Raw genomic sequence first — 13433 nt, forward strand, 5'->3', positions numbered from 1 at the left:
GGATCTTCTTTCTCAGTTCAGCTCATGTTGGCGAATTCCCACGTGGGAGTGAACACACCACCCATTCTAGTTTTGCTTAAAGTATTTAACTTGAAGGGTTAGCGTGAATAATTTGCACAACTGCTTTTCTGAGGGAAACAAAGTAAAACTGTACAGAGAACCATTCCTTCCTCTCTGCTCTTCAGCCATCTGGACAGAGGTAACAGCCACCTCTGTCAGAACGCCTCTAATAGAGAAGTCCATTGTTGGGGAGAAACCTTGTTGCTAGGGGCAAAACTCTGCAAGGATCATTTCAAGCCTTATTTCTTAGACTACACTTACACAGAGTTCTTCTGATGTCCTTAAGTCATGGCTGGGCTCACTGGGAGACATGTTGGCGAGGGAAGGGAGGAAACCCATCGGCTCTCTGCTTTGGGACACCTGCCAGCTATGCAAGTTGCTTCCCAGGAAGCTGAACATTGCAAGTTGGTTGCATTCTGCCGCTTTCGTTCCTTGTTTAAGAAACAAAATAGCTTGGCCCTCCAAAGTGTCATGATGAGCTGATCTTCTGTTGCAGCCCGTGCCCCTCTAGCCTTCTCTCTCTAGCCTTGGGACTCTAGCCTTGGGACTAGCCCTGCCTTTCGCCCTCCTGGAGTGTTTTCTGCAGGGTGGAATGTGTCCTTGAATTCTGAGAAAGGACTCTTGTTTCTCTGGATGGAAGATAGAGAGGGTGGTGTGTGTGTGTGTGTGTGTGTGTGTGTGTGTGTGTGTAGAAACTAGCATACTGTACAAAAGCTAAGTTTGTATTGATTTATTTGTCTACTTTTCCTGGAAAGGAAAGGACACCCCCCCCCTTCGCCCTGTTGCCTGATAACATTGTTGTGCACAAAACCTCCCTAGCTGAGCACTCCTACAGGACAGGAGCACAGCTTCATGTCCATGAAAAGGATACTCACATCTTCTTTGGAAGAGATGCAAATTGTATGTTACGGTGTGCGGCTTTCTCCAGGCTTTTAAAATGGAATGGTTCCCAGCGCGTGTTTAAATCCAGCCAGGGGTTCTTCAGGCTGCAGATATTTAGACCAAAGAGGGCTCTTTTTAACAAGCATCTCTCTCCATGGTTCAAACTGGGTGCTGCTTTGTTTTATTTTGAAAATGAATTTGACCCTCATCTTGAAAGCAAATCCTCTCTGGCCTCCTGTACATCCGTAAAAAGGAAATGCTTGCTCTCTTGACTTTACAGTGAAGAAACGACCGGGGACATCAGCGATTCCATGGACTTTGTGCTGCTGAACTTTGCTGAAATGAACAAGCTCTGGGTGCGAATGCAGCACCAGGGACACAGTCGTGACCGAGAGAAGAGGGAGCGCGAGAGGCAGGAGCTGAGAATCCTGGTGGGAACCAACCTGGTTCGGCTGAGTCAGCTGGAAGGGGTCAATGTGGAGAGATATAAGCAGGTGAGATGGTTTATTGGCTTGGCTTGGCTCCAGTTCCGAGTGGGCCTTTTTAGGGGTGGCTCCCTGCTTGTGGAATGCTCTTCTCTAGTGAGGCACACCTGGTGCCATCACTGTCTCTTTTTAGGCAAAAGGCAAAATCATAACCTTTTCAGACAAGCTTTGGGCCCTTAATTTGGAGGGGGTTAAGTAAATTTGTGGTCACTTTCTTGCTTATCTTTTGGCGCAGTGGGTTGTGTTAAACCTGCCTTTTTTACATACATTACGGAGGTGTTTTTAGATTTTTCTTTCGGTTTTAATTTTTGTGCTATTTTGTAAATTGCTCTGGGTAATCTTTCATGAAAAAGTGTGATAATATGCTATTAATAATAATAATAAGAAGAACAGCAACAATAAAAATGAATTGGTTAGTTGTAGTTTCTTACAGCTGCAGAAAATGAAAGTTATATTATTTTGTCCCCAGTAGTCATACCTTTTGATTCAGCTTTTTATTCACCTAACAGAGGGTTTTCTCTAGGCCAGTGGTTTTCAACCAGTGTGCCGTGAATGATGGTCAGGGGTGCCGCAGGCAAGACTGGCCACTGTCCCTCTTTCCTTCCCTCCCTCCTCTGACGCCCTCTCTCACGTTTCTGCCTCCCCAAGGCTTGCTCAGCTATTTGTCGTAGCAGCCCTGGCTGCAGGTGCCCCAGGTGAATGGTGCCTCTGGGGCTGGCCAGGGGGTGCTTCCCAGGCCCCTGTGGGGCAGTGTGAGGAGTCCCTTCTCTTTGGCCTGGGGGGGGGGGAGGGCAGCTAAGAGACCAGGGGCAGCAACTGCAACTGCTCTGAGGATTCCCAAGGGGAGGGGAGGGGAGAGGTGACTAAGGGAACACTCCACAAGGGAGGGTGTTTGTTTCAGTTTTCAGCTTAGTTTTATTGCAGCAAAATCCAGCAGTACAAAATACCATAATTCCAAAGAAAGAATCAGCAATAACATCACCAGAAGCAGAACAGTTACACAGAAGGAATTTGCAATGTATTATTCAATAGAAGAGATTTACGTTTCTTAATAGCTAAAGTGCAGAATTTGGCCACATCATATGATACTGGACTTGAGGAATCTTCCAGAAGGAATTTTTGTAAAATTTCGGGGGAGAATTCGAAATAAAATTGTAAGGGTATACATTTTGATTAGAGGGGTAAAATAAGTCGAGCAGAATGTGTGAGTGACAGATTCTGCCTTATTGGACATGCAAGGGCAAAGGCGCTCATGGATTGGTACCCGCATAAATTTGCCGTACAGCACAGCTGAGGGCATTGCCTCAAAGCAGGCTCTAGAAAAGGCCCATCTATAAGCTTCGTTAGTGATGTTAGATAAGTAAGGGGCAGCTGCAAAGTTAGGCCACGATTTTAGACATCTGTAATTCTCCGGGAGTAAGGCATCTTCTTGTTGTAATTCAACATCGTGAAGTCTCTGAGTAATAATTAGTTTTGCCTTATTCAGAGTTCCATTAAAAAGATCTTCGGGGTTTCAGCCGATTTGTTTGATCTTATTAGTTATTTGCGTAAGCCAGGGTGAATGGGGAACTGCGGCCAGGAAGTGAGGTAACATTCCCTTTGGATTGTAATGAATTTTCAACCGGAGGGATATTGCTTGCTCCCAGACTTTTAATTCAACTCTGGGGAGTCCTGCCTCTTGCCTTAACATTGCATTAGATGTACTCTTTGGGGTACCAAATGGAGATCTTAAAATTTTTGATTGTACTGTTTCAAGGATCTTAAGATTGCCAGGATGTGAGGGCGATGTGGCTGCGACATCTGTCACCCCATTGATCGCCAGGGTTGATTCGGCTGGTCTGGCTGGCTGGGCAGAGGGTGTTTGAGAAAGGGCGAGGGGCTGCCAGCTCTGCAGGCAAGGGGTGACATAACTGGGCTCCTGAGCCCTACAGGGGTGCTGCAGAAAGAATGTAGTTGGTCCAGGGAGCCGTGGACTCAAAAAGGCTGATAACCTCTGCTCCAGGCGACTAAGAATACAACTTAAAAACATCAACCACCAGCCATCAAATTCAACAAATCAGTAGCAAAACCACAAGCAGCCTCCACATGACACAGCTGGATCACATTCAGTCCACGTGTCGGGGCGAAGATGAAAGTCCTAACCTGGTGTTGAAAAGCTTGGTGGTGACACCAGGCAGGCCTCATTCCAGAAAGCATTCTGTGTTGGTGGTAGGGGAGTGGACAAGTCAAAAAGCAGTCTTCCAAGTCTTGGAGGGAAACACTCAGATGAGGGTCTTGGAGGGTCTGGGTACATGCATCCTGGGAGAAGTGTTTAAGTGGGGAATAGATTTTAGAGATGGGAGCAAGCGGGCAAGCTTGCAGAAGGCCCAAGGGAGAGAATTGACACGGAGCTCTTTTTTTCTTCCGGCCAGATTGTCTTGCCCGGCATATTGGAGCAAGTTGTCAACTGCAGGGATGCCTTAGCTCAGGAATACCTCATGGAGTGCATCATACAGGTGAGCCTGCAGAGGGAGATTACAGACGGCTTTGGTTAAGTGGCATGGCCAATACATAACAGCATGCAGGGTGTTTCTTCCTTTGGTCTCTTCTGGGACGAGGAAACAGGATACAACTAGGCATAGTGGTGAGTGTGGGAAGTATGGCAAGCATTGCCCTGCTCTGCTCAGCCAACTGACTCTTCCTGCTCTGTCTAGGTCTTCCCGGATGAATTTCACCTCCAGACCCTGAACCTTTTTCTACGAGCCTGTGCAGAGTTGCACCAAAATGTGAATGTGAAGAATATCATCATTGCTTTAATTGACAGGTGCGTAAGGAAGCATTTGAATGACACTGCAGGTGGGGAGGAAACCGATAGGCACTTGGGGAGAGCAGGTTATCTATCTTTTCCCGGTTATGAATTTCTCTGCATGGTTTCCAGGTCCTTTGCTCCATGCAGTCTTGTTAAAGGTAAAGGTAAAGGGGCCCCTGACCATCAGGTCCAGTCGTGTCCGACTCGGGTTGCGGTGCTCATCTCGCTCTATAGGCTGAGGGAGCCAGCGTTTGTCCGCAGACAGCTTCCGGGTCATGTGGCCAGCATGAAAAAGCTGCTTCTGGCGAACCAGAGCAGCGCACGGAAACGCCATTTACCTTCCCGCCGGAGCGGTCCTTATTTATCTACTTGCACTTTGATGTGCTTTCGAACTGCTAGGTGGGCAGGAGCTGGGACCGAGCAACGGGAGCTCACCCCGTTGCAGGGATTCGAACCGCCGACCTTCTGATCAGCAAGCCCTAGACTCTGTGGTTTAACCCACAGCGCCACCTGGGTCCCTGTTACAGTCTTGTTATCTTAAGCAAAAAAAAAGCCCCCGTTGGTGCGATTCCTTCTAGTGATTGGTGGAGCTCCTGTGATGTCATGGAATGCTCACAAGCTTTCTTTGGAGGCTGGCAAGAGTTAACCCAGGGAAGTCTTATAGACAGTGTAGCTTTCTGTTGGGATTAAAACACACAGTTGGGGGGGTTAAAAACGGAAAGCTGGTCTTGTTGGTAAGAAGTAAAGTTGGACTGGGAGTTTGACTAGAAAGCGGAAGCAGGGGAAGAGTAAGCACTAGACTGAGAAGAAGGAGCCAGTGAAGGCTCAGCAAAAAGGCTGCAGGAAAAGTTTCGTTAAAGGAGGAATGCATGTTCCCAAGGGACTTGGGAGTTCTGAGTGGCTTATAAGTATAAAACCAAAGCATGAAGATGCATATTTAAAATACACAATATAATGATTCCATCAAAATAAACACCCACAATTAAAATGTGCAACAAAGCAAGCCAGTTAAAATAGCATGGCAATTAAAACTGCTTAAATAGCCATTATAAAACAGGAGGTTAGGTCAGGTGGAATGCTTGTCTGGAGCAGGTGTGCTTTTCAAGAGCCCACTCTGCAAAATCATAATTGAGGAAATGAGGTTTTATCTGATTTTTTTTTTTGGGGGGGGGGGAGAAGAGATCTAGTATTGGCAAACCAGAATAGGGATTCTCAGGCTCACATGTGGCCCTCTGGATCTCTCTCTCTGGCCCTTGGGAAGCGTTCCCAGGCCACAGCCCTCACTGCCCTTACTTCACATCTTCCATGCGTGTTTTTGCCTGCCTGAAATGTGCCCTCGAAGTCTAGTAATGCCTCTCGCTTGCCTGAGTGGAGGGTGTGTGCAGAAACAAGCCTACTGCGCAAAGGTAAAAATTATATCCTTTGCTCTGCCCATGTTTGCATGTGGCCCCAAGACGGTTACCTAGGAGATAATGCGGCCCCCAGACTGGAAAAGGTTATCCACCCCTGATTTAAACAGTAGCAGTTGTGTGCTGTTGGCAGCGAGGAAGATAGGGAGGAGGGAAGGATGTCTGAAAGCCAGCAAAGGCTCTTGTCCATGCCGACAGCTTGCCAACAGGATTGGCGCATGTGCTGTTGTCAGAAAGGGGTATTGTTGGGTTTGGGTGCTTGGAGGGCAGATGAAATAAGACGCATAGAGGCAACAGGAAGGTTGAATTTCACATGTATTGTTAAGCTAGCCAGCCATGCCTGTTTTGCAGGTTTTGGCATGGTGGTTTGGGAGACGTCCAAGCAGAGTTCTGCCATTCCCTCTTGCCTTTCTCCGTTCCCTTTCGGCAGATGGATAGCTGTGGTTGGAGGGAACTGTGTTTCTGAGTGCCAGTTCAGGAGAGGAGAGGGCTCTTATGTTCTGGCCCAGCTTGCTGGATTCCCATTGCAGGCATCTGGTCGGCTGCTGTGAGAACAGGACGCTGGACTAGATGAGCCATGGGCCTGATCCATCAGGCACCTCTTTTTAAGTTGTTGGTTGCATCCAGCTAAGCTTTACTCAGAGTAGACCTACTGGAATGAATGGACCCCAGTTAAGTCATGCTCATACTGTTCTACTCCAAGTAGGTCTGTCTGGCATTAGATACGAACTCGTTATCTTTTCGGATGGCAGCGTTACCAGCATCTTTCCGAGAACTGTGTATGGTTGCATCGGTGTCTGTGTTTATAAAGCTGATTGCCTTTTAAATATTGGCAAAGGTTTGCTTTTGCATGGCTGGCAGGGATAAGCTGTGCATTTGTGTGTGGGGGGGGGCAAATGGGTGATTCAGCCACTCAGAGGGAGCTGAGCGCCTGTTTGTTTGCAGGTGGCTTTGTTTTGATGACCTCTCTGACTCACGCAGGTTTGCATTGCTTTGAGAAAAGCCTTTGTACAATGTGAAGCAGGCAACCTTTGGGTGACTTTTCGTACTCTCTCGCTTGAGAGTTTTCCCCGGTTATTTCTCTGGAACATCCAGTACTCTCTGCAGCTTGAAATGGAGTGAGATGCGGGTGCAAACCATCCATTTATTTCTCTAATTCCAGTGTTAAAAGCCCAGTACTTGACAGATTCCCCCCCTCCCCCGTTCTTCCTTTTGGCAGCAATAATAATAATTATAATGATAATACTGGTAATAATGATAATTTATTATTTATACCCCACCCACCTGGCTGGGTTTCCCCAGGCACTCTGGGCGGCTTCCAACAGAATATTAAAATACAATAATCTATTAAACATTAAAAGCTTCCCTTAACAGGGCTGCCTTCAGATGTCTTCTAAAAGTCTGGTAGCTGTTTTTCTCTTTGACATCTGGTGGGAGGGCGTTCCACAGGGCAGATGCCACTACTGAGAAGGCCCTCTGCCTGGTTCCCTGTAACTTGGCTTCTCGCTGCGAGGGAACCGCCAGAAGGCCCTCGGTACTGGACCTCAGTGTCTGGGCAGAACGATGGGGGTGGAGACGCTCTTTCAGGTATACTGGACCGAGGCCGAGCTAGTGTCTCTAATGCAGGGAGAGACTGACTTGCTCAGCTTGCTGGCTTAAATCTCCTGTGGATAAGTTTGCACAGATCCGTTTTTTGACGGCCTGTGACCTGGCCACGTTCGGAAGCCAGTGGCGGCACCAGGGGGAAACAAAAAATCTGGGGTGGCACAGGAGAGGCAAAGTATATTTCCAGGTGGGCAAGAAATTAAAATAACAGTGTATGTTAATGATAGGTGTTCGGAAATGGGGAGCAAGTGAAGGGATGAGCTCCTTCTTGGCAGGGGCAGTTGCCTTTCTCCCCCTCTCCCCCTGTATCACCTGTGACTGAAGTTAGCAGGTCTGTACCTGGTCAGTGCCTGGATGGGGAAACACCTGGGGACCCCTCTCATGCTGCCTTGAGCGTCATTGCAGAAGCAAAGCAAATATTTATCGTTAATGGCCAGTGACCAGCACCCTAGAAACCACATAAAACGCATTATCGAAATGTGTATAACGAGTAAAAGTAAGGTAAAATAAAGTAAGAACTCCATTTTTCCACGTTGTAACTCCCTGCCTGTTGACCTCAGGAAGGCGCATTTTGGTGCCTGATAAAACAGGTGGTGGTGTGGTCTAAGCCACTGAGCCTCTCGGGCTTGCTGATTGTCGGTGGTTCAAATCCCCACAATGGGGTGAGCTCCCATTGCTCTGTCCCAGCTCTTGCCAACCTAGCAGTTTCAAAAGCACACTAGTGCAAGTACCGGTAGATAAATAGGTACCGCTGCGGCAGGAAGGTAAATGGCATTTCTGTGTGCTCTGGTTTCCATCACGGTGTTCTGTTGCGCTAGAAGCAGTTTAGTCATGCTGGCCACATGACCTGGAAAGCTGTCAGTGGACAAACGCCGGCTCCCTTGGCCTGAAGCAAGATGAACACCACAACCCCATAGCCACCTTTGACTGGACTTAACCGTCCGGGGTCCTTTACCTTAAAACAGGTTTGTTTAGACACAGATGTTTGGAAAGTTGATGCAAGTTTTAATCTGCTTTTTGTCTATAGCTGTTTTACCTTTTCGAATGTCTTAAATTAATTGGTGTACATTTTTCTTACTGATTTTATTGTTTGATCATTTTTGTAAGTCTCTTTGAGATTTTTTTTCTTTCAGTCAAGCTGTGTATAAATGTGAAATGACAGATAAGTAAATAAATAAATAATAGCCCAGAGTAAAAATTAGATGGGCATCGTCAACTTAAAAGATGTATCGGTAATCCTGCCTCAAAAGCCAAAGAGCAAAATGTTTATGAAGTGTCTGGGATCAGTTTCTGGCAGGTTTTGCTCACTGCAGGAGAATATTTGACCGTACTCAAAGGGGATTAATGCATGTTGATCCGAGCAGAAGGACATAAAATGATTGCCCTGGCAGATTTGGTAATATGGGTTCAATAAAGGTTTTATTCAAGCCGCGGTAGAAGGAGCAGCACAGGAAGGTTTGCATCTCTGACTCAACCTCCCCAAAGCTTCAGGAGCACTTAAATTTTGGACTCCAACTCCCATCAGCCTTGGCCATCCGGGACAATGGGTCAGGAATGATGGGAACTGTAGTCCAAGAATCTGAAGGTCCACACATACTGTCTCCCAGATATAATGTCCACAGGGGCTAGGAGACATAAGGCAGCTGCTCACCATACATTTAAAGTGCATTCAACGCACACGGGAAGCACTGATTTCCCGCTCCAAAGAATTCTGGGAAGTGTAGTTCCCCCTCATAGATTTACAATCCCCAGTACACTTAACAAACTACGGTTCCCAGGATTCTTTGGTGGAAGCAATGTGCTCTTAAATGGGCATTGGATATGTTTTAAATGTAGGCTGCCTATTTACCTGTATGCTCTAGGAACCTAGATTTTACTTTGAGAGGAAGTAGATGCTAACGCCCCCAACTCTCAAGCACCTTGACTTGGGAAAGAGCTTCGGTGGGTATTGCTTATGAGTAGGATTGGCCTGCAAATCACATTTCCCCAAACTTCCTTTCTACGGCTTTAGGCTTGCGCTCTTTGCTCACCGAGAGGATGGGCCAGGGATCCCTGCTGACATTAAGCTCTTCGACATTTTCTCCCAGCAGGTGGCTACCGTCATACAGGTAAGTGGAGAGTTTGGACACTTCCCTCAGCGGTTTTTTTAAAAACTCAGACTTACTCTGAGTCCACAAGTGTAGCTGCTGAGTCTGACAATAGGCTGGTCCAAGTCAAAAGTGGCTACTGGGCTGGGTCTCCTCCCGGTGCTCGCAGTGGGCTTCGGAGACCCTTCGAAGCGGCAGCTACTGGCCCCACCTCTGGTGTCATCGGTGTAGGGCTGGTGTGGTGGACCAAATATGGCCTGCAGTCCAGAGGTTTCCTGCTCCTGGTGAAAAGTCTGTCGAGGGCATCTGAAGGCAGCTCTGTTTAGGGAAGCTTTTAATGACTCTGACGTTTTAATGTATTTTAAAACTTTCGTTGGAAACCTCCCAGAGTGGCTGGGGAAACCCAGCCAGATGGGCGGTGCATAAGTAATAATTTATTGTTATATTATTATTATTATTATTATCAGCTCCATCCCATCTTCCTTGTGTTGCACGGGGAAAATCTGAAAGATTCTTCTAAGCCTGTGTTTCCCAAACTTGGGTCCCCAGCTGTTTTTTGAGCTCCAGTTCCCATTGTCTCTGGCCACTGGTCCTGCTAGCTTGGAGTTATGGGAGTTGTAGTCCAAAAACATCAGGAGACACAAGTTCGGGAAACACTGATACACTCACAGGGAATGGCTCTCCACGGTTTCAGACAGGGGCCTTTCCCAGCACTAGCCAGACATGCTGGTTCTTGAACCTGGGACCTTTTGCATGCAGCTGTGAGAAGCCTTTTGGGAACATTCATTTCAGATTTCTATTGATTTATTTGCCATTTAATCTCAACCAATCAGACAGGGGTTCATCTTAGCTATGGTTAGTGGAAACAAGGTGTCCTCAAGCCATAGTTCATGGGGGGTGGGGAAGGCTATCGATGGCTACTAGCCATGATTTCTATGCTCTGCCTCCACATCTGGAAGCATCTGCTTGGCTACTGTGTGAACAGGACTGCTGTACTTACCCTACATGGGCCTTTGGCCTGATCCAGCAGACTCTTCTTATGAGAAGAAGAGTCTTATGTTTTTTGAACTCCAGTTCCCATCGTCCCTGGCCACTGGTCCTGCTAGCTAGGGATGGTCGGAGTTGTAGTCCAAAAACAGGCCCAAGTTGGGGAAACACTGTTCCAAGGGGAGGGTTGGGCTAGATGACCCTTTGGTGCACTTCCAACTCCACAGTTCTGTGATTCTATGAAAAGCCTCCCAGCAATTAGGGTCCCTGACTGCTTAATGCAGAAAGGTTGGGGCGGAGGAGCTGGTGTTGGGACTCACTTTATGCACCCCCAACCCATTTTGCACCCTTACACATCCGTCTGAGAGCCTCAGCAGTGCATGTGTGTGTTAAGAATGCATTTGGGAATCCAAAAGAGTCTCCGTATGAGTGCCTCTTCCGGCCCTGATGCGTGTAGGCCCTTGACGTAGACATCTTGCAGAAGTTGCACAAGTCTGGGCCTGAGCAGTGTCTGAAGGAGAGAGCACCTGTGTGTCCCCCTCCCTTCAATGCTGCCCTGTGTCTGCGTGTGAATTGTAAATGTAATAAATGCAAGTGCCCTTTCTTCAGCCGTCTGACATGCATATCTCCTCTTTATTTTCCCCGCGGTGTCCGAAACTCCAGTCTAGACAAGATATGCCTTCAGAGGACGTGGTGTCGCTTCAGGTCTCTCTCATTAACCTGGCGATGAAGTGCTACCCGGATCGTGTTGACTATGTCGACAAAGTGCTGGAGACAACGGTGGAAATCTTTAACAAGCTGAACCTGGAGCAGTGAGTGGAGGCCGTCTGGCTCGTGGCAGAGCAGGCTGCGCTCCCTGCTAATTGGGGGTGGTGGGCGGAAGGCGACCGAAACCAATTAAGTCTGCCTGGCTAAATTGGCCTCGCTCTTTTTCTTCCAAGTGCAGCAGATGGTTCTGTCCTAACAATGAATTGTTGCTGAATGGCTGAACCTTGACAACAGGCGGTCTAAATGTTTGCATTGGGCAAATATCACTTTGCTTCTAGATCTGTTTCTGCCTCCCCCCTTCTTTTGTCAGCTTCCAAAAAGCGGGGCCAGGGGGTAAAATCCATTTGTTGTTTTTCTCCGGAAGCCAGAGGGCCCTTGAGCGGCTCCTGCGGCAAAAGAAATGAAGTAGAAGTTAAAATAAATAAATAAATGAATATTGAGCCTAGGGGAACTGGTTTATGAAACCAAACTTGTCTGGAAACCAAGACCTCATGGGGTCACATTTAAAGGAGCTGGGGATATTCAGCCTGGAGAAAAGGAGTCTGAGAGGTGGTAGTGTAGCCATCTTTAAATATCCAAAGGGTTGTCTTAGGGAAGATGGAGCAAGCTTGTTTTCTGCTGCTCCAGAGAGTTGAACCTGAACCAATGACAAGAAAAGAGATTCCAACTAAATATTAAGAAGGACTTTCTGAGGGTAAGAGCTGTTTGACAGTGGAACAGACTAGCTTGGAAGGTTGTGGACTCTCCTTCCTTGGCAGGCGTTGGACAGCCATCTGTAAGGGAAACTTTATTTGCCATTCCTGCTTTGTAGGGGGTTGGACTAGATGACCCTTGGTGTCATTGCCAACTCTACAATTCTGTGAGAGTACCAGAGAGCTCACATCCCTTCCATACTCATGTTTTTCCTCCTGGTTTACTCCTAGGCGTCCTTTATTTCAGTAATGTAATTTGGGGGCGTGGAGTCACTTTGTTCCTGTTATGAAAACAACTGGGAGTCAAGAAATCCTTTGCTGCTCTGCTGAAAATCACCCAGAAATCTACCAACAGATCCTGATCCCTCCTCTGCTTCACCTGTGTCCTAAACTATAGGAAACTTGATACATGCCAATCCATTGTTGCCTGCTTAATTCTTAATTCCTTTCTTTCTTTTTTATAGCATCGCCACAAGCAGCGCCGTATCCAAGGAGCTGACAAGGCTCTTGAAGATCCCGGTCGACACCTACAACAATGTCCTGACTGTCTTGAAACTGAAACATTTCCACCCGCTCTTTGAGTACTTTGACTACGAGTCCAGGAAGAGCATGAGTTGTTACGTGCTCAGCAACGTGCTGGATTACAACACGGAAATCGTCTCCCAAGACCAGGTAGGGAAAGAGCGTAATGGAGTTGGCAGGACCTGCACTTCAGAACTGCCCCCTCCTTGCTGACATGAATACCTTAATTGTATTTCTTTCGGTGCCTGCCTAAAACCTTTTGGCTCGTGGCTGTTTGATCCAGGCCAGTATGCGTTGCATACTGAGCTGCAGGGAGCATGAGCTGGGCCTCACTGCCCTTATCCTTTGCCTCCTGCAGGTAGATGCCATCATGAACCTTGTGTCGACGCTGATCCAGGACCAGCCAGACCAGCCGGCTGAGGATCCAGACCCCGAGGATTTTGCAGACGAACAGGGCCTTGTGGGCAGGTTTATTCACCTCCTCCGCTCCGACGATCCTGATCAGCAGTACCTGGTATGGCTTCTTTAAAGCATTGGAATGGGGCTGCTTCAAAGAGAAGCTTTTTCCTCTAGTTCAGCGGTGGGGAACCTCAGGCCCAGGGGCTGAATGCAGCCCCTCCCCAAACACTCTTTCCGATCCTTGGGGCTCTCCCCTGGCCACACACTCTTCCTTGGCCACACCCCCTAGTGGCCCTTGCTTTGCACTCCTGAGCGCAAAAGCAACTGTATCCTAACTTGCGATTCCCAGTAGCTGGCATTCAGAAGCCTTGCTGCTTCTAACTGTGGAGGCAGAGCATGGTCATCAGCCCTCGATAGCCCCCCTCCTCCATGGATTTGTTAAATCTTTGTTTAAAGAGAGCCAGTGTGGTGTAGTGGTTAAGAGCAGTGGACTTGTAATCTGGTGAACCGGGTTCGCTTCCTCGCTCCTCCACATGCAGCTGCTGGGTGACCTTGAGCTAGTCACACTTCTCTGAAGTCTCTCAGCCCTACTCACCTCACAGAGTGTTTGCTGTGGGGGAGGAAGGGAAAGGAGAATGTTAACCGCTTTGAGACTCCTTCGGTTAGTGATAAAGCGGGATATCAAGTCCAAACTTCTTCCTCTTCTTCTTTTGCCATCCGAGTTGGTGGCCATCCCTACCTCCTGTGGG

The 13433-nt window shown here is 47.8% G+C and overlaps 1 protein-coding gene across 1 annotated transcript in view; it reads left to right on the forward strand.

Moving 5' to 3' along the window:
* The window catches only part of VPS35 (VPS35 retromer complex component), a 29378-nt gene that overhangs the window by 8131 nt on the left and 7814 nt on the right, over positions 1-13433 (forward strand). Inside the window, exons 6-12 of the mRNA XM_035118692.2 lie at positions 1223-1436; positions 3839-3922; positions 4121-4230; positions 9241-9337; positions 10967-11115; positions 12228-12435; positions 12644-12799. Of these exons, the coding sequence (XP_034974583.2) occupies positions 1223-1436; positions 3839-3922; positions 4121-4230; positions 9241-9337; positions 10967-11115; positions 12228-12435; positions 12644-12799 (1018 nt within the window). The remainder of the gene's footprint in view (positions 1-1222; positions 1437-3838; positions 3923-4120; positions 4231-9240; positions 9338-10966; positions 11116-12227; positions 12436-12643; positions 12800-13433) is intronic.

Source organism: Zootoca vivipara, chromosome 6, assembly GCF_963506605.1.
Source record: "Zootoca vivipara chromosome 6, rZooViv1.1, whole genome shotgun sequence".
In the NCBI taxonomy this organism is placed as follows: domain Eukaryota; kingdom Metazoa; phylum Chordata; class Lepidosauria; order Squamata; family Lacertidae; genus Zootoca; species Zootoca vivipara.